The sequence below is a fragment of the Mirounga leonina genome, unplaced genomic scaffold (genome assembly GCF_011800145.1).
Source record: "Mirounga leonina isolate KUSES-001 unplaced genomic scaffold, KU_Mleo_1.0 Mir_114, whole genome shotgun sequence".
Taxonomy (NCBI): Eukaryota; Metazoa; Chordata; class Mammalia; order Carnivora; family Phocidae; genus Mirounga; species Mirounga leonina.
In genome coordinates this window covers 46,763,854-46,784,482 of record NW_023270265.1, presented here as the reverse complement: position 1 = coordinate 46,784,482, position 20,629 = coordinate 46,763,854, and the positions used below count along the sequence as shown (strand labels likewise).

Below are 20,629 nucleotides of genomic sequence, written 5' to 3'. Positions count from 1 at the left end.
TGTGACCAAGTGGCCTGATGGGCTGGGCCGGAGAGGCAGACAGCTCGGCCTTCTCAGACTGAGAACAGGGGAGTCTCTTAACCTCCTTCCAGCCCTAATTCCTCAGAAGTGAGTGGGGCTGCTCTCCTGCAGAGGGGGCGGGAGGAGGTCCCACTCTGACAAAAATAAACCTGAGGAGGAGTTTTGCAGATTGCTAAGTCCACAGGACTCTGCCACGTTGCCCGGCACCCCTCCTGGTGCCCTTTGCAGCCCCTCGTGAGCGCCCACCCTAGCACCCTTGTGGGCTCCCTCGCCAAGCTCACACCAACCATCAGGCCGAGAGCAGACAGGCCCTGCTGTGTCTCCAACCCTTGTAGGAGTGTGGGAAAGCCATCGAGACCGGAGGCCTTTAGGTACCACCATGCATGTGCCGGGCACTGGGCTGGCAGAATTCCACGATCAAAGATGGGTCAGGTCTCTGCCCATCACGGCTATCTTTCCAGTTTGCACTGAATATATGTCTGTAAATAGATTCCCTCTCGCCAGCCCACGGTTGCTGCTCAGGTCCCGCCCGCTGTCCTCTCGTGTCTGGGAATGTGTTGTAACTGGTCTCCTGCTTCTGGCTCCTTAGCTGTTCTCTACCAGCCACCAGAGGGACTACAAGGCGGATGCGTCTCTCCTCAGCTCTTGGCCTTCTGCTGGCTTCCCATCTCCGGCCGAGCAGATGTCAGAGCCCTTACCAGGAGGCCCAGGGCCCATGTACTCTGGCTCTCTGTGACCATGCTGCTCTGTCTCTGCTTTCCCCCGCCCCCTTCACTCTGCTCAAGCCACATTGACCTCCTCACTCAACATGTCAAGCATGAGCCTGCCTCAGGGCCTTTGCACTTCTGCAGCCTGGAACACTCTCCCTTGGCAGGACTCCTTCCCTGCCTCTCTTTCTTCTTTGTTCACTCGGCCTAAAATTGAGCTCTGCCACAACCACCCTCTCCCCCACACTTTCTGCCCTTCCCCCCCTTCCCTCCTAGCGCCTGTCACTTTCTGACATTTTGATCTTGTTTGTTGAATGACTGCCCTGAAATGTGAGCTTCATGAAGGCAAGGAATTTTGTTTCTTTTGCTTGTTGCTGAGTGCGCAGTGCCTGAAACCAGGGCCTGGGACATGGTAGGTGCTCAGGGACGTTCGTAGAGTGAATGGACGTGGGTTCCTGCAGCCCAGCTGCCGCCCAGCTCCTCACTTTTAGTTCCTCTGTCGCTGCTGCTCGGGTTCACAGCTGGGGGTGCAGGTATGAGCCGCTCTGCTTTCTGCTGTGTGGGCGGGGGCGCGGGGCAGGGGTGTCTTCCTACTGAAATCTGAAGACTACACCCAGAGTAGCTCTGACCAGAAAGGAACGACCTCTGGGGTGAGGGCCATCTGGAGGTCCCAGGCGAGGGTCCCTGCCCACTTCCAGCTGTGCTGCTGGCCTCAGTAGAGGCCGTGGAATTGGTCCCATCGCGCAGGGCCGGCCTGGCTGGGGCTAGCCGTGGAGCTGGCCCCGGGGCACGTGAGCCCCAGTTCAGCTGAGCTGCTCTTCGTGGAGACATGGCCTGAGTGCCTGCCAGCAAAAGCGTGGCCTCCTGGCCCTAGCGGGGAAAGAGAAACTCATCTTCTCAGAAAAGTCGAGGGAGGCCGGCTTCCAGTCCAGGCATGCACAGGGAACAGCCGAGAAACACCCCAGATCATTTGAGTCTAGCGCTGACGTCCATGAGACGGAAGGGAGGGTAAATGTGTTCTCCCCTGCCGGCAAGGTTGGGAGGAAGCGGACAGGGGCTTTGCTTCAGCTTCCTAAACTGGCAACGCCATCCTCGTGTAAATACCATCAAGATAACAACAGGAACATGGAAAAGCATTTCTCTTTTGTTTTCTAATCAGGCTAAGAAGATAACAGAAAGAGGCGGGGCGGTGGGCTTCAGATTAAAAAAGAAAACATGAATCACAGGCCACTTTGGAATTAGGGAAGCAGTGAGAGAGAAAGTCGCTAACTGTGGGAGAAAGTCACCTGGGGGCCACCCAGTCACCTTGGAGGCACTGGGCAAAGGAAGCCTGTAGCCCCTCCCTCCTTGCCCTCCGAGGTCTCTTGCTCTTTTTCTAAAAATGAAATGCTGGTGACAAGTGACCGGCCTTGTTCCCAAGAGAGATGTAGGAAAACAGAAAAAAGGACTGACAAGTGCTCAGCGTCTTGCCTTTCCCTGCGCCTGGCCCTGGGGAGAGAGGGCTGAGGGCCCCGCCTGGCCCCAGCACTGGCGTGGCTTGCACAATGCACAGCAGTGAAGACTGTGCTCAGTTCCCCTTCCCCCCCCCCCGCCCCGCGCGCTCTGCTGGTTGCTTTCCTCTGCCGAGTGGGCTCTTCCTCCTGGTGTTCTAACATTAGCTGCTGCCGCTGGAAGGCAGCCCAGACGGTTGACCCTGGGAGCAGTGTCCCCCAGCCCCCTTCCCGCACGCCCACGCTCGGGCCGCGGCCCGTTCTCCCAGGCCAGAGTGACCATCTTCCCCGGCCAGGCCTGCCTCCTCTCCCTGGCCAGTGTCTCAGCCTCTCTCTCAAGCCTGGAGACTGTTCCAGGGGAGAGGATGGAGCGCAGCTGTAGGCTGCCTCGCTTTCCCCAAGCTCAAGGTGTTTCCCACAATGGCCGACACTGGTTTGGGGAGCAGGTCCTTCCCTTTGTGCTTGTCAGATTAGGATGCCCAGGCTGTGGTTTGCCCAGTTGGAAGAGTCTGTGGCCATGCCAGGCCTCGCCCCCAGCTGCCCGGGTGCTGAGGGTCGTCGTGCTTGAGGCCACCAGAGGTGGCGTTGGGCTCAACAGCCCCAGCCGGGATGGCTGGCAGGCCCAGGCTGGCCTGCAGTTAGAACCCAGAGGTGCACGGGTGCTCTGAGGCAGTCCGATTCCTCTTCCCTGAGCAAACACAGCCACTAGCCATGCCCTGGCTGCCCCTGAAGCCCCTGAAGCCCCTGAAGCCCGGGCCGCCGCTCCATCTCCGTCTGCTCTCTGACATCCTCTACACAAGGGCACTCGTCCCTCCTGGGCTTCTCTTTTTCTTGTTGGGCATGGCTCTGTCTTCTGCTTTGCACGGCCATGGTCTCACTGTGTTCCTTTTTGGAGGCTGGGGTACTCTGCTTGTTCCTGCATGAGTGTGAGCCTGCCCGCGTTGCGTTGTGGTTCCCCATAACAGTGTTACGGGGAAAAAGTGACGTGATGGGTTTAGTCAGTAATCTGCAGAGCAAAGCTATGGAGAAGCATGATTATGGCCAGAAATGAGCTCTGCCATTTTCTGTCGGACCTAGTTCCTCATTAAGTAAAGACCTGAATTGTGTCTTTGAGTCAGGCCTTCTTTCTTTAGTCAGACAGATGGCCCCTGAAGCCCCAGTTTGATTTCCAGCTTTTGCCTTCCCTGTGGAGGATCTGATTCCAAAACCTTCCCTTGTGATCTGAGGAATCTCACAGAGACCAGGCCCTGTGCTGGGGGAGGCTTGAGAATAGAAGCATCACGGTGGGAGAAATATAAGGGGAGCTGTGCTCCTCGTCCTCTTTTCTGTAAACACCAGCCAAGGCCTGGGGCCTGGCTGCAGTGTGCACGGTGAGTGTCGTATGAACCCGAGGCTAGGAGTCCCTACGGCCTGTTGGGCCTTGCCGCATCATGATGGGCTGCCTCAGCCTTCTTGCAGTGGTGCAGAGGATTTGAAGGTTGGGAAGGCTGGCTGCAGAATGGTACAGACCAGCAGGAATTTTATCATAGTCTAAGCATACCGGAGATAAACTGGCTCTGGCCCACCTGGAGCCCTGAGGGTACCTTGGTGTTGGGCTCAGAGAAACCTGACAGTGGTCAGGGTATGCCTGGGCCTGACATCCTGGGAGTTGGCAGGAGAGCTGGTGAGTGAGGCCCCAGAAAGGGCAGGGACAGGGCAGCTCGGAGGGTTTTGGAAGCAGGTGCTCATGGCAGGCCCCGGGCCTCTCGCTGGGTAAAGCAGCCCCAGCACTTCCTCAGTCCAGGACTCAGAGCCCCGGAGCAAAGAGGGCCTGGCTGGCCACGCCGGTGTCCTGTCTCTTGTCAGAGATGGAGGCATAGGCCCGCCAAGACACTGCAGTGATGGAGGGAGGAGGCCCAGTGCAAGAGTCGGGTGCTGATAGCAGAAGGTCATGCACTTTCACATGCTCGATGAGAGAGCGGGAATGGGGCTCACTGAGAACAGGGGGCGTGGAGAAGGTGTTCCTTCAAGTTGTGAGATCTGAGTGCAAGTGATCGCTCCCTCTTACTCCCTGGGGTGCAGAGGGGCCCCCAACTGTCCAGCTGGCGCTCTCTCCCCTTCTCCACCAAGTTTCGACTTGGCATGAGCCCAACGATTTGGGGAGGTGGCAGGTTCTGCCCAGTGAAAGTCTGTTTGCATTGGCCCCGCATTTGCTTGGTGAGTGGCAGTAGGAGGAAGACAGGCTTGGGCGGACAGGTGGCCATAGCTGTTGGTCACCAGATAGTCACGTGGCACCTATTCTGCGCTGGGACAACATGGCAGCCTTAAGAAGCTTAATTCTCAGGGCATAAGCACAGAAGCAAAGGAACTGACGCAGGCAGTGTGGAACACTCAGAGAAAAGCACAGGAGGGGAGGGTGCCCTTTGGCTCAGATGGTCAGGGAAGGTGGCCGGAATGAGGTGGGAGCCTGTGGGAGCCTGTCGTGGAGAGACCTGAGGTGGCCTGGGCTTGGCTCCCGCGGGCCTGGTGGCTGTGCGGAGAGAGGTGGCCGGGTTCTCCTCTGGTTGCTGTGGGAAGTCATTGGAGGTTCGTAAGCAGAAGAGCAATGTTGGCTGGCTTCTGTGGGTTCTGGGTGGAGAATGGAGGGTGGGCCCAGGGCACAGGCCGGGGACCAGTTAGGAGGCTGATTCGGTCTTTCTGTGGAGGGTGGCTCAGAGCAGGGCCTTGGAGGCGGTGAGAAGCACTCCCATTCCAAGAGTGTGTCCCCCAGCCTGGGGAATGAACGGTCTGCAGCCAGCAGGGATAAATCCTTGCTGAGCGAACGAATGCGTGAGCAAGGGCCCAGGAGCCCCTGTGGCCCGGCCCAGTGCTTCCCTCTGTAGGCACAGACCCCAGCCTCTCTGGCACCCACACAGGTGTCAACAGTTCCTGCGTGGGCCCAGGTCTAGAGAGCCCCGCCGTGCCCCTCTGTCGGGAACACACCGGCTTTGTGGAAGGACAAGTCAGCGGGCTGGCTCCCTAGCTCGCGTCCTGTTGTCTGTAAACCCCATGCCCTCCTTGGTGGGTCTGCGTGCAGCAGACAGGCGGCTCCAGGCTTCTTGCTGTCTTCTGCTTTCCCTGGCCCGATCCTGGTTTGGGTTTTTGTGGGCCGCCCGCCTTGGCTCGCTTTGCCACCTGCCCCCTCCACCCAAGCATGGGGTGGGGGCTTTGGTTCTCCGGTGGGTGTTTGCTTTGCGCCAGGCTGCTTCTACAGTGTGAGAGTTGTCTCACAGGCAAGGCCCCTGGCCTAGGCCAAGCCCAACTTCTGTCTCTGAACCCTCCGCCTGGGAGCAGAGACTGCCTGGCGTGCCCGGGCTGCGTGCTTGGTTGTTTGGGGCCTCATGGCGCGGAGGCAGGGCTCTTGAGTCTTTGTCACCCACTCTCCATTAGGTGGCTTTGGTGTGGGCTTTCTTTGTGCATCCTGCTGTGTTAACCAAGTCGTTTGGGAGGGAGGCAGACACAGCCATCTTTAATTTTTTCCAGATACTTCCCTGGATGACTGTAGATGGGATGGTTAAAGTCCCTGTGGAATCCAAGAGGGCAACCTATCCTGAAAATATAATGAGTGTTTTAAACTGAGGAGGGGGTACCGGAGAAGGCCTGCCCCAGCCCCTTTGCTCCTTGCAGGCTTCTTCTGGTCCTTGAGCACCAGCTCCAGGGCTTCCCCCAGGAAGCCAGCCCTGACCTCCCGCACCCCAGCACCCTTGGCCTGGCCCTCTCCTCTCTGGTCCCACACTCTCTGTAGTGTAATGGTTTGTCTATGTGACTGTGTCCTCCATGAAATGTGAGCTTCCTGAGGGCCAAGGCAGGCATCCTTTACCTCTGTGTCCCGGGCTGGGCAGGATATACCCTTAATAACCTGACTGGATGAACACAGAGCTGACTGAGGGCAAAGGTCTCTGAACTGGGGAGCTGGGGCCAGGCACTTGCCACCCTTTTATCTGGGAGGGCCAGGTGTTCCTAGTCAGCTCCACCCTCCTGCTTCTGGGCCTGAGAGCCCCGGGGCCTGGTTCCTGCCCACTTCTCAGACTGGATGCCTGTTGTCCCTGTTATTTGGGGCTCCTCTCAGAAGTTGGCATTCTCTTGGACAGGCTGACTCCTCTGGGACCGAAGGCTTCTTTCCCCATCACGTGCTCAACCCCCTAGTGCAGCCTTCATGTGAATAATTACCAGTACTTAGGATTGGGTGAAGGAAGGAAGGAAGGAAGGAATGAGTCTTAGGAATACTTGAGGCAGACCTTTCTTCCTGGGGCCCCCGTGGGCACCGTCTCCTCCTCACCAGAGATCAGAACAGGCCTCCTGACCCATGCCTCAACTAGCACAGGGGAACCCGGAATGTTCTGCACTCAGGTCACTGTGTAGCCGTGGAGCAGTGCCTGGTCTTGGGGCCCTTGTAGGCCCCACTGGCCTGTTTCTCTTCCAGTGGCCATAGCATTTTGTGAGGCTGGGTGTGGGGTTTGAGGGGAGGCGTGGAATGCTTATGGTGGGAAGGGAAGCCATTGAAATACAGTGCCAAGGAGTTCAAAAGCCATCGCTCTCTGCTGCAAACAAACATAACCTTTGAGTTTCTGTTTCAGTTCAGAGAGGGTGCCTGGGGGCCTCCGTGTAGTGGCGAAGCAGCTTGCACAGCGCAGGGTCCCCCGCTCGAGCTGTACCCGGTGCTCCTGTGTAGAGGACGACGAGCTGTTCTCCTGGGGTCTCGGGGGAGGGAAGGAGCTGAGGGTGGCAGAAGGGCCTCTGCTCCTCCCTGGGGGCTCTTCCTGTCATCCAGAGGCCTCCTCTTCTCCCAGCCCGCGCTGTGGGGCGGCCTCTCTGCAGCCCAGCGCAGTGAACCGTGTGCATCACACTCCCTCCTGCGCCCTCCTCTCCGGCACTCACATGGAAAAGTCCCCGAGTGTCAGAAGTCGGGGGGCTTTCTTGTGTGTTCTTTGAAGCCATTAACTTGATGGACTCCATAACTCAATGGAGACTTTGGACAGAGAGTCCACGTCTAATTATGGGCAGATGTTGCCTCTTAGAATGCTTTTTTCTCCTTTCCCTAATCTGACATTGGCAAAAGGCAGTTACCCCTTTAATTGTGACTTTAGCGAGGGATCAGTGCAGGGTCATGTGCAAACGTGCTTCTTATGACTTGAAGAGTGAATAGCTTTTCTGGTTGTTTTCAGCACACGCCAAAGAAGATGAGTCAAGGACCGACACTTTTCTCTTGTGGAATTATGGGTGAGTAACCAAGGTGGCTGTGAAGAGGCCTTCTCTAGTCCTTCCACCAGGGCCTGAGTCCTCCAGGTGAGATGCTGGAAGCGCTTTCTGGACACAGGCACAAAGAGCAGCAGTGGGGTCTCGTCTCTGTGCTCGAACTGTCTCAGGCCCAGCCGTGCTGAAGTAGCACCCAGGCTGTGGGGCTGAGTGAGCGGATGGGCGCTGGGCTGTGGTTTACAAATGTCATCTCCAACCATTATGTTGAGAGTTTCTGTCTGGTTATGAAGGTGATCATGTTCCCTTTGAGATATTCAGAAGACGCACCATAGTGTAAAGTATAAAATAAAAATCCCTCCTAGCCCCAGGACCCAGGGAGAACTGGTTAACATTTTGGTGTATTTTTATGTTCTTTGAGGTTTTGACATAGCCAAGTCTACGATGAACAAATGATTATAAAAAATTGTATACAAAAAACTTTTTTTTTCTGGTTGCACTTAGTAGTCCTTACTACTACCCTTTCCCCAGGGCTTGGCGTTGGCCCAGCCGTGTGGTTTAATGAGTCTGTAGTACCTCATTGTGCATCAACGTGTATTTAACGATTTAACTGTCTCTTGTTTGTTGGGTGGAATGGCTGTTTTGTTTGCCGTTGTGATGAATGGTGACTACGTGTCTAAGTCTTTGTCTTTTGTCTGCCTTCTGGATTATTCCTTAGGAGTTCCCAGGAGTGGCTTAGAGAGGCCAGGCGGCAGGAACATTTTTAAGGTTCTTGCTTCGCATTGTTGATATGTTTTCCAGAAGGCTTGTCTTGGTCTCTTGTGCCCACGCAAGTGTGAATGACTCTTTTTTATAAGGGGGCGGAGGAGATGACTGTATTGATTATATTGATTTTTCTGTGCTCTAGATGATCGGGCACAATCTCTCCTTTCGCCGTCTCCGCATAACTCCTGCCCCCTGTGGGGACACCCTGCCGGATGAGTTTCTGTAATGTTTGCGTTACAGCAAGTTACCAAGCTCCCATGGTGGGTGACCATTGCAGGCCTTCGGATTCCAGGCGTGGCTTCACAGGACTGTGTCAGGTCTTCTTTCCTTTTCTCTCAGCCTTTGACTCTGTGCACAGTGTTTTCTTTGTCTTCTTTAGACTCTGTCCTGTAGATGGGGTGATGAGGGTGGAGGGGGTGCTGGGTATGTCGCCGTGAGCACCAGGCTCCTTCCTTGCAGGGTCTCTGGGACTCTGCAGCGACTCTGGTGTGGGGCCATTGGGGACGCCCCATTCACATATGGGGAAACCAAGGCCTCGTGAGGCGACTCCCCACCAAGCTCCCGTGGCAGAGCTGGGGGAGAAGGAAGATTGGTTTCTTCTCAGTCACAAGCCACAGCTCAGTGGGAGAGCCCCAGGTGGTCCCCTTGATGCTGCTGCCCAGAGGAAATGGAAACAGGGCGATCCCCTGGCCTTGGTTTACCCTGTGACACGCTTCTGAAACCTGTCCCCCCATGGGGCTCGATTGAGCACCTCGTTGGTGGTTATCGCCTTTCAGCAAACCCTCAGCGACTTAGCCACGTGGCTCAGAAGCTTGCCTCATTGCCTGCTTCATGGGCTTGACTCAGCGGTGCTATGGGGAAACTGCCTGCTGTTGTCCTGCCCGGAAGGAGAGGGAGGCCCCTGGGCACGCTCAGCTCCTCAGCCCAGCCTGGACGTGAGCTTTCAGCCGGGCCAGCCTGGTAAACTGGTGGTGGAGGTGTTGGTCTTTATTTCAAGGCCGTCCGTGCCTGACGTAGGCTGGCTCCAGGCCACTGCCAGGCAGCGGAGGAACGGCCGGGTGGGGGTCCGCCGGGTCCTCTCGTCCTTCTCCTCAGCTGCCTGTTGGCCAGCCCCTCCTTGATTTGGGGAGACCCTGGCCCATCTGAAGTGTGCATTACCAAGGCTTTTCCTTCACCACGGTTCATTTCGGTGGTTTGTTCCAGTAGGTGTTTATTGAGGGTCTACTCTGTGTCAGGCACTTGGCCCAGAGAGAGAGTAAATCAGCCCCTGCCCTCAAGGGGGCGTCTGTCTAGTGGAGCGGAGAGATGGAGAAACCGTGAATTCCCTGTGGATTGGGGTCCTCAGAGCGAGGGCAGACCAGCTCATCTCCCTGAGCCCCAGTCCCCTCATCTTGCAGATTGCAGTTCTTAGTACTATTTAAAGAGACAGCAGCGCACAGAAGGCACCAGCTCAGCCCCTCCCACCCTCAGCCCCTTCCCGGGCACTTGCCGAGCTGGGATGTCAGCCGGCAGAGGCCTTCCCAAGCCTGTGTGCTGGTGGAAGCTCAGGTGACCGCTCCCACCCACTTTATTTTATTTATTTGTTATTTTTTAAAGATTTTATTTGATTTATTTGAAACAGACAGAGAGAGCGAGCACAAGAGGGGTAGGGTGAGAGGGAGAAGCAGGCTCCCTGCCGAGCAGGGAGCCCAATGCAGGACTCGATCCCAGGACTCCGGGATCATGACCTGAGCTGAAGGCAGTCGCTTAACCAACTGAGCCACCCAGGCGCCCTCCCGCCCATTTTAACCTGTGCACCGAGGTGTGGCCCTACCCTGTGCTGTGAACGGGGAGGGCATCCCAGGCAGTGAGGTCTCATTTTTGGCATGCCTGCTTTTTAATGGCACTTCAAGAGGGTTTTGAGGTTTTCCAGGACTGGACAATACTCAGCCAAGACAAAATGTCCTATTGCTGTAATCACCAACCCCCCTGTCTCCTGGAGATAAAGAACTCCTGTTGTGGTCCTGATGGGTGGAATTCTCCCGTGATTGCAGGGGACAGCTTGGCCCTGTGACTCAGGGCATTTCCCTCCCAAGCCCCCATTGCAAGGGTCCTAGTTGGAAGCCAGGGCAAGTTTGAGTTCCCTGAGCATTCTTAAGAAAATCCAGGCAAGCGCATTAGGGTGGGGAGTGCAGCGGCCTATTTGCTTCCTCTTAAATAGCCACCCTTCAGAGTAGCCCGGCCTCCCCTACACCCACTTAGATAGAATGCCTTACTCATGTAATCAAGGACTCACAACAGTGTGTGTTCTTTTTAAGTACTTTATGTTATTGTGAGCTGGATGATGGGCCCCTCCCCACCGTTGTCTCCCCCCTCCCCACACACACACCCTAAGTTTGGGAACTTGATATAAAGAAGCGGTTTTGCGCTTTCCCAAATTGGGGGAGTGAACAAAGCCAGGACGAGGTGTGAATGGCTGAAGCAGGGACAGTAGGGCCAGGCCACCGCCCGGCCTACTCTGCACCAGGGCCCGGTGCTCCTTCTTAGGTTGTGAGCCCAGCCCAGTCCCCGAAGGGCTCTTCCTAGCAGAGACAGTGTTTGCCTCTGGTTTCCTTTCTCCCCTCCCATACCACCCCGAGAACACTTTCTGTGCAGAGCGGGAATTTCCTCTGCAAGCGGCTTCTCTGGGGAAGAGCCGTGTACATGACTGGTTCCTGTGTTCTTAACACAGGAAGCCTTGGTCAGGTGGCAGCTCCAGGGCCGTGGCCTGCCCCCTGGTCAGCTGGCCTGGCAGGCAGGCCAGCCCTTGCTGCTGGCCATGATCTCTAGCGGGTGGGGAAGGGGGCTTGGCCGCACCTGACGGAAGCGCTCTGTGCTGGGAGAGGCAGCCCCCCCCCCCCAGGTCCTCCATCGCTTGCTGTGGGAGGTGCTGCTTTGTGCTGACCCAGGGGCACACGTGTGTTAGTTTTATCTTTTTTGGTGAAGCAGGGCAAGTGGGGTGAGAGCACGCTCCACTCACCACCCTTGGCTAATTGCACCCATTAAATGAGTTCTGTATCACAGGGACGATGGACACTACACATTGCATTTTCCTCACCACTCAGGCGAGGAGAGACCTGGAAATCAAATAGTATGTGAGAAAGCAAATGCAATACCAATTATTGCAAAAGGGCCACTAGGAAAAGTCGTGTAAATACAAGTCAATGAACAGAGAACAAAACAATTCATATGCTAAAAAAAATTGCATGGAAACCCATAATTACTTTAGGAGTTATGGTAATAAATTATTTATTAATGTAAATTATTTCGCAGGCAGAGAACATAGAGAAACTTGAGCAGAAGGATCATGCATTATGTATAAAAGGGAATTGTAAAAATATTATAGCAGCCTTACTTGTGCCGCTCTGGTTTAGGGTCGTCTGCATTTTAATTATACGCCCTTATTTTCTGTGTTTAATTACTTGGCTGTTAAAGTCTACTCTGTACATGAAAGGGTTGTTCCCAGGGGCACTCTCTGTATTAATTTCTACAGGGTAAACCAGTTGGCTGTGTTGGGCCGTGCGGGACTGGAAGATTTCACTTTGAGATTTCATAGCTTTTCGTCTTTTAACTCCGCCACTCGTTGTTGAAAGTGGAATGTGATTGCACCTTGTATGAGAAAGCTGGCATTTGGAGGTGGGACATTTTCGATTTCTTAGAACGAGCACGTGACCAAGACTGAAGGGACAACCGTAGCAGCCCCTGAGCTGCTCAGGCCAGTTTCTGGTCTCTGCTGCTGCTTCTGTCTCTCTGGGCTAGCCATTTGGAATATGATCATTGGACCAGAGCCTCCTATAAGAAACAGATTATTAACTGAAATTGGCTAAAGAGAGCCTTGTTTTCATTTTTTAAAAGTACATCCCCCCGGGGCGCCTGGGTGGCTCAGTCGTTGGGCGTCTGCCTTCGGCTTGGGTCATGGTCCCGGGGTCCTGGGATCGAGCCCCGCATCGGGCTCCCTGCTCCACAGGAAGCCTGCTTCTCCCTCTCCCACTCCCCCTGCTTGTGTTCCCTCTCTCGCTGTGTCTCTCTTTGTCAAATAAATAGAATCTTAAAAAAATAGAATAAAATAAAAATAAAAGCACATCCCCATACAGGCATGCAGATGTATGATTTTTTAATTTTATTTATTTATTTTTATTTATCGTGATTTTTCAGTCCCTAAAATGGTTTAAGGTTTGTCCATAGAGAGTGCTTTAAATGTTTCCTCGCACCATGTATTGGTTTCCGACAGTGTTTCTGGAATAAAGTGCAGACTGGAAGTAGGTGCGAAGTGTAGTTGGCACAAGATGGCTGTTTATGGTGACAAGTGAAAAGGGAGCCTCCCGGGTTGCCTTCTCGCCCAGGCTGGCCTGCCTTGGGGTGGGGAGGGGGCCACAGTGGTGCCAGAGGATGGGGAATGACAACTGTGAGACTGACTTTGGGCACCACCTGCCATGGTGCATTGCTAGGTAGAAAGGTGGTCCGGTTTGGGGCAGCCAGGCCCCACTGCAGGAGCATGGCCTTGGGACTGCAGACTGTGCTGTTTGCTGGCCATGTGTCCCTCGGTGAGGTGTGACGCTCTTCTGAAGCTCAGGTTCCCCACCCATACGACGGGGAGCACCGTGATGCCCCACAGTTGAGTAGCGTGCATGGGATGTATGCATGTGCTCTCTCCCCGCCCCAGCAAGGAGCCCAGTGGGGTATTAGTTAATTAACAGTTAATACACATTTATCGGGTGTTTTCTGAATAGTTCTCCCAGCTGCCACGTCTCTCCTCTCCGTAACGGCGCTCAGCTTCGCTGTGCGCATCAGTTCGGAGATGAATCGCAAGCAGGTGCCCATTTCCTCTGCTCCGTATGTACCCACAGCCAGGATGGGAATGCCAAAGGGGATGGGCAAAAGTGACCTTTCTCTCCCGTCACAGTTCTTGTTGCCATTGAGAATACTGGTGCCCTCCACATTTCTGGATGCCCCTGGAGGTCAGGGTGGGCACCCTGCCCCATACAGATGGGAGACTGAGGCCCATGTTCCTCATGCTCAGTCCGGTGTGTTTTTTACCCCTCCATACTGTCTGTTGGGGGATCCCACCAAGCCTCTTTTTGTAAGACCAGAGGCTTCCCAGAAGCTGTGGCAGCTGCCATGGGCCACCCCTACCCGGCTGGTGAGGGCAGGGCCCTGGTTACCACTCTGAAGCTTAGTAGCTGCTCAGGCTTCTCCTGGAGCCCCTCAAGCCAGGCTCCTTGCTTCCCTTGATGGGGCTGGTGGAGTGTTCTCTCCAGCCATCCTAGTTCCCTGTCCTCGTGCCTTGGCCGAGGAGCTTGGTGTCCTGTGTCACTGTCCCTGAACCCAAGATGCAGCTGATGTTTTATGATTCATTGCTATCGAGAGGGCACCACCAGAGGCTGGGGCCTGGTCAGGCAAAGCCCGAGAACCTTTTCTTCCCGACACAGCTTTGAATTGAATCTCCATTCTGATGACACAGAGAAAGAGGCACTCCAGTGGGCCAGGGGCTCTAGAAGTTCATTTAAAAATCAGTGACCCCATGGGGCACGTGGGTGGCTCAGTCGTTAAACGTCTGCCTTCGGCTCAGCATGATCCCAGGGTCCTGGGATCGAGCCCCACACTGGGCTCCCTGCTTGCCGGGGAGCCTGCTTCTCCCTCTCCCGCTCCCCCTGCTTGTGTTCCTGCTCTCGCTATGTCTCTCTCTGTTAAATAAATAAATAAATAAATAAAATCTTTAAAAAAAAAATTCAGTGACCCCCTGTGGGATAGCTCAGGGCATTGTCCTGCATATTTTTCCCCTGTGTTCTTTTTGTAAGATTGGCTTAGTAATGCTGCCTTCAGAAAGATACTTTCCAGTTTCCTCTTGAAAGGGTTAGAGCTTCTACCCAAAATCAAGCAGAGTCTTTGCAGTCCTGAGGCCAAGTTAGCAGCAGCCAACCCACAGGGCAGGAGAGAGAGAGTCATCGTCAGCGCAAGTAGATAGGTGTGAAGTCCAAGAATGAGTCAGCCGGTCTCGATCTGGCTGGAGGCTTGCGACCCAGGCCGGGAGGCTCTAAGAGTCTGACATCCTGGGTCTCTGCTTCAGGTGCTTAACCTTTTCTAGAAACCACATTCTTCTGTGGTTCTGTCGCCATGAGGCAGCCCGTGACACACGGCACACAGATGCCCAGGGCTGTAAGTCTCCTCCAGCTTTTGAACCGAAAAAGGCTGTAGTCCCCTAAGAATCTGGGCCCCTGGGAATTTCCCTTCAAGTTTAAGGGTAGAAATGGAAACAAGAACATTTGAAGTCAGATGCTATTTGTGCTCCTCCTAGTGTTTTTTTTTTTCTTTGAGTTCTAGATCTGTGTGCCCAGCAGCCTTCTGAACCTCCCTCATCAGGGCGTGGCAGGACCGTGATGCCTCGTGAGCGAGGTTGGGGGATCTGGGGTTGTGTTCCCGTGCGTGTGAGTGTCGGCTTCTCCTGGGCCTCCCAGGCTGGTGGTAGCCTTTCCGGAGATTTCAAGCTCAGACTGCAAGTCTCAGCCTTGTGGCACCTGGGAGGTCACCTAGTCGGGCCATCTGTGAGAGACCTGGATGGTTTGTATGCTTTCGTATGAGTCTTTGTGGTGTGTCCTTCCATCTCGAGGTAGAGCCTTGTGTATGTTTACCTCACACACACACACACCCCCCTGTGAATAATCCCAAATTTGTGAAGATAGGCTCAACGGGGGATGGAGCAACTTGAGAGGACTGGGGAGTGCACAAAGGGTGTGTGGCTGGTGCTGGCTCTCCCGAGCTGTGCGCTGTCGTGCTGGGCCCTCGTCCACCCCAGGCCTGGTGTTGGCGTGTCTCGGGAGGAAGGTGGGAGGCCTCAGACTTCCCTTGGCTTCCCAGGCCTCTTCCTGTGGCTCTCCATCCAGAACATGCTATGCAGCTTGGGCCCCCCACCCCCTCCCGTGAAAAAGGACCCTCTGAGGACTTGAAGGGCAAAAGGGTTCCTTCTCTATAGTTCTGCTCCTTGTTACCAGCTGGAAACAAAACAAACACCAAAGCACCAACTTTTAATGGTGTTCTGAATCCAAATTTGTAGAAACTGGAATGGTCAAGCCTCCGGGAGCGTCCTGCGTGTGGCGGGACGGGCCGAGTGAGCGGCCACCCTGACAGAGGTGTGAGATCCCGGGCCCCTATGTAGCCTGTAGGAGTGGTTCTCAACACCTTTGCTGTTCACGTAACCTGCGGAGCTTATTTAAATGCAGACCCTTCCCCCTAGACATTCTGTTTACTGAGTCAGGGCCTGGGCCTGGGAATTGCATTTTAACACCCCAAGGGACGCTCCTGCCAACCCAAGGGTCCCAAAACCACGGTGGGGAAAGCTGATGTAGAGCATACAGGTGCCCACTCCAGCCAGACCCGCAGAGCTTGGTACCCAGGGACAGAAGAGCTGAGCCTCAGCTGTAGGCGCGTTGTCCAGCACTGTTGTCCCAATCATGGTGCTGCCGCTGGCAGAGCCCGCTCTGCCCTCACAGGCCCTGTCCCGGGCAACTGTTTGATTCCTAGAATAGCTCTGCGAGGTCGTTACTGTCTCCCTCATTTTATAGACAGGGGAGCTGAAGCTCTGAGAGATTAAGTGACTTGCAGAGCTGAGGTTCAAACCCATGTCCACACCCTTCCCAACGTCCAGGTGACCCCTGCTCAGTGGACTCCCCAGGTCCGTGGCCATTGTCACTTTTGAAAGAGTCATCGCTGTCTGTGCAGAGTGGTATTGAATGGAGGGGCGGGGGTGTCCAGTATCCTCTCCTCGGAGCCCTGCCGAGGCCCTTTGTCCGGAGTGACGTCAGGGCCAGAAGTTCGGGGCTGTTTGCCATTAAAAAGTAGCTTCTATTCCTGTTTCTTTTGTCTGGTGACCTGACCCAGCAAATTGCTTTCTGTTTTCTGAGCAAAGGGGGAAAACACAAGGGCTAAACATAGCCCCGATTGTTTTTACTTTTCTTGTGTTGTACTTCTTCAAGAGATAAAGATAGTAACAATTAAAATATTATCTGCCCCTCAGACAGACCAAGTGGCCACCTGGCTGGTGTTGACACACAGTAGCAGCACTCAATGTGAGACATTGCTTTGTGTTTCCAGAGTATCTTAGAGCTCATGCCGCTAGCCAGACTCCCAGCTGCTTCACACGCAACCATCCATGGCCTCGGGAAAGCAGGAAGTTGAAGGCAGAGCCCCCAGGTCGGACCTAGCTGGCCGAGGAGGGGTTACCAGTGCCAAGGATAAGGGACAAGTGGGACCAAATGATAACCCACGGCCTGCTCTGCAGCTTTTATCTGCACATTATCTGTTCCTTCCTCTACCTACCACCAGCTAAAGTCTGCTGTGAGCCAGGCTCCATGCTGGGCACTGGGGGGCCATGCTGGGTCTGTGCTCGAGGGCTCGTGGCTCAGTGGAAGCAGACTTGTAAATAGATAATTAAGGTTCAGTTAACATCTGAGCCATAAGATTGAAAGTCAGGCAAAGAACTGTGGGCGCCCAGTGGCTAATGTGAAGAAGGCACATCTACAGAGAAGGAGATGTTTGCGTTGGCTCTTAAATGATAAGGAAGAGATTCTTGCTGGAAGGATAAAGGCAGGAGAAGAACAGTCCAGGCCTTCACAAAGGTGTAAGGGCATGAAAGAGCTGGTGTTTGGGGGGGAAGCTGCAGATTCACTGCAGACACATTGCTCTCGCATTTAACCCCAGTGGACCCAGTTGAGAACTGACTCTTCATCATCCCCGAGGCAAAGGAATCTTACCGTTAAGGTCGTAGAGGCTTACCCTTAAAACAGAGTGGAGTGGGGGCGCCTGGGTGGCTCAGTTGGTTGGGCGACTGCCTTCGGCTCAGGTCATGATCCTGGAGTCCCGGGATCGAGTCCCGCATCGGGCTCCCTGCTCAGCAGGGGGTCTGCTTCTCCCTCTGACCCTCCCCCCTCTCATGTGCTCCCTCATTCTCTCTCTCTCAAATAAATAAATAAAATCTTAAAAAAAAAAAAAACCAGAGTGGAGTGGTTCCTGCAGGCAAGCAGGAACACGTTAGAGTTAGCCATCCAACCCCAGTCCCCACTGGGGATTTGATAGTGAACCTAAACACAGACGGAACACCCACCTCCCACACAGGGAATGCCTGTGCCCATTCCCACAGTTGTTTCATGAATCTTCCGTTTTATAAGGAGTCCTCTTCAGGGCTGTGTACACAAACCAGGAGGAGTGTGCTTTCTGGGCTGTTCCAGGGACCGTCCAGGATGGTTTCGATTCTGCCTGCTTCTTGTCTGACTTCCGACGTCAGGAAGTTCGGTGTGCCTGCAGTAGGGTGAACTGGGGAGGTGATGAGTGGATGGGGTCTGGATGGCAGGCTAAAACGTTCTTTCTTTGAGGCCACAGGCAGCTGCATGGGGACAGACATGAAAGATGTGGGCCTCAGGAAGTTCTCTGGAAGCAGTGAGTCGGTGAGCCTGGATTAGGGAGGCCTGAGGGGTCCCGTCAAGAAGCCTCAGGATCACGAGATGGCCATGGGGGAGGAATGGCGCTGCCAGATGAGAGGGACTGAACCTTCATGCTTAACTGGCTCCCAGGTCCCCTTTCTTCTCATGACTTCCCTGGAGATGGGGACAATTCCAGGGCAGTGAAATTAAAATAGAATGGGAAGTGGTATCCTCTGAGGGTGGGATCAATTCTTTTTAATTTCACGGGTTTCCCAGGGCCTGGGATGGAGACCGTCTGTAGTGAGCCTCGGGTTCCTTAAGCAGGGCCACCATGCTGGGGCCCTCCCTGCTCTGTGGCTGGGCCCACTGGGTCCTTCTTCAGTCACCACATTCCCAGCCCATCTGGCGCCTCAGCGCCTTGTCCCAAAAGAGAAGTTGGTGGCCAGTGTTATTCTAAGGGAACTCCCTGAAAGACCAAAGGAGCAGACCTAGCGGAGGCTGGGGTCATAGGTCCTGACCCTGGCACAGCACCAGTGGGTTTGGTGGCCACGTCCCCCACACATTTGGAAATACATTTGTCCTTACAGAGAGTGTAGAAACTCTAGCAAAACAAATGGGAAAAAAATATAAATCAGCCAGCTCTCCTCCATTCGAGTATGAACGTTTTGGTTTATTTTCTTTTAATCATCACATATAACATGCATGTTTTACAGAATAGGAATCATGTTATCTATATAGTTTTTCTATCTTGTTTCTTTAGGCTTCGAATTACATATTAACATTTCTCCACATCATTAATATTCTTTGGAACTCTGCTGTTTTCATACTCCATATTATTCCCTGATCATTTATATCACCAGCCCGACTGCAGGGTGTTTTAGTTGTGTTTACCATTTTACTGCCACTCGTATCACTTCTTTTTAAGATTTAATTTATGTATTTGAGAGAGAGAGAGCACGCGTGTGCATGTGAGCATGAGTAGGGGACGGGGCCGAGGGAGAGGGAGAAGAGGCTCCCCGCTGAGCAGGGAGCCCGATGTGATGTGGGGCTCCATCCCAGGACCCTGAGATCACGACCCGAGCCGAAGGCAGACACTTAATCAACTGAGCCACCCAGGCTCCCCCTTGTATCACTTTGAAGAACATCATTACATACAAATCTACACTTTTTTCTGAGGATAACTTTTCTTCTTGTAAATCAGCTAACAAGAGTGACTCAGTTGATGTTTGTATTTCTTTTAATTTTACTTTATTATAAGTTTACTGATCTTACAACTACTAACAAATGTCAAATTGAAACTGTTTTAAAAGAATCATGGCTGCTCTAGGGGCAGTGAGTAGTGAAGACGTACCTTGAACAACATAAACGCTACCTGCAAAAACGCAGTTTATGGTAATACTTTATCAGATTTAGTTAAAGGGACACGTATGGAGACTTGCCGTGCACCAGGGCCCAAGAAGATTCCTGGAGGAGGGGAATTGGACATTTGGTGACTGTCCTGTTTTGTTCCCAAGTGGCCTAACTGGGTTTAAGGAAGAGCCCTCTCCTGCATCTCCAGCTTCTGAGGCCGTCTCATGGGAGCAGCCTCTGGGCGGTTCTTCCCGTGTCCCCTGTCCAGGCTCCCAACACCTTAAGCATGTTTCACGACTGTGTCAGGGTGCCCTCGGTGAAGGAGCGGCACCTTTAGACCTGATTTGGCTGATCTTGGGCTTGTGAGGCTCCTTTTGAGCCTTACTGGTCCTTCCCTTTGAACCTGTCCAGTGGCTGCAGACACTCAGCACGGGGTCAGTCCCTTGCTGTGTCTCTCAGTGTCCTTTGAGAAGTGACCCCTGATCGAGGAGATGGACGTGTGGTCCTTGCTGACTGGCGCATTCATGTGGGTTTCACCGTGGTTTTCTGAGTGGATGGCCCATCCTGCGTGGCTCAGAAACTCGCTGAGGGCAGGTCCAATGTTGGGCTCCCCGTGGTCCCCCTCGACACTGTGGCATGGTGAAAAGAGCAGGGCGCTGGGGTGGGCCAGCCTGAGTTAGCCTCCAGTCATTTTTCAACTGTGTGGCCCCGGGCCACTTACTCACCCTCCACACGGGGCGCCTGGTGGGTTCCAGCCGCCATGGGGGTTATCTGCTCGGTAAACAGTGGCAGTACCATGAGAGTTGGTTGCATCAAACACCTGCCTGAATGTCATTTCAGGTTTTGCTTCTGTCCTTCTGACAACTGATGGACTCAAGCCGTAGTTTTCCGTATGTTCCCCTGTGTACCGTTCATAAATGTGTGTAGATTTAAAAAAATAGAAACATGCCAATATGTGGATCCCTGGCAGCACAGGATATGGGTCTCAACTTTGCTTTTGTATTATGAACTTGAATACAAGAACTGCGTCAGGTTTATCTGTGTCCTCCTAAGATCCTCAGCACAGTGCCTGATTCTTCAGTAGGAAAACACCACATAGTTCCTGAATATTTCACTAAAATAAAGGCTCAGGTGCAAAGTCAGCGTTTCCTAGTGGGGTTAGCTTATTTATTCATGTCTTCAAGTAGAGACCTGACGATGTAAGTTTAAAGCATCCCTGTATGTCTGTGAGGCCCAAGACATGCTCCTACAGATTTTACCCATTTTAAACATCATCGATCTCAGTGAGAAATCAAGTGAACACGAGGAACGTGCTCCATGACTGGCTGTCATTGGTGATGATGTTGATGTTGCAGAGCATTTTGATGGAGGAGGCATAAATCAGTACAGGTTCCAGTTTCTATTGTCAACAAGTATTCTAGAGATGGAATTTGGATGAGCTAACCTGCAGCACTGCCTGCCCCGTTCGACCTTGACCCTCCTAAGTACCAAAAGACTCCTCTTGGGTCGTGGTCTTCTGCCAGGGCGTTGAGCCCCAGCTCGAGAGGGGATGGAACAGACATCCTGTCCCAACTGCTGCAGGCCAGGGGAGGGCTGGGGCAGGCCGGCTTCCCACCTATAAGATGGGAAAGCATTTGGGTGAAAACTGTTGTTT

At 53.8% G+C, this 20,629-nt stretch overlaps 1 protein-coding gene across 5 annotated transcripts in view; it reads left to right on the top strand.

Moving 5' to 3' along the window:
- Nucleotides 1-20,629, top strand: part of FAM53B (family with sequence similarity 53 member B) — a 116,322-nt gene that overhangs the window by 45,221 nt on the left and 50,472 nt on the right. For all 5 annotated transcript variants that reach the window (XM_034985769.1, XM_034985753.1, XM_034985736.1 and 2 more), the window contains one exon: nucleotides 7,402-7,456. In XM_034985769.1, coding sequence (XP_034841660.1) covers nucleotides 7,402-7,456 — 55 coding nt within the window. The remainder of the gene's footprint in view (nucleotides 1-7,401; nucleotides 7,457-20,629) is intronic.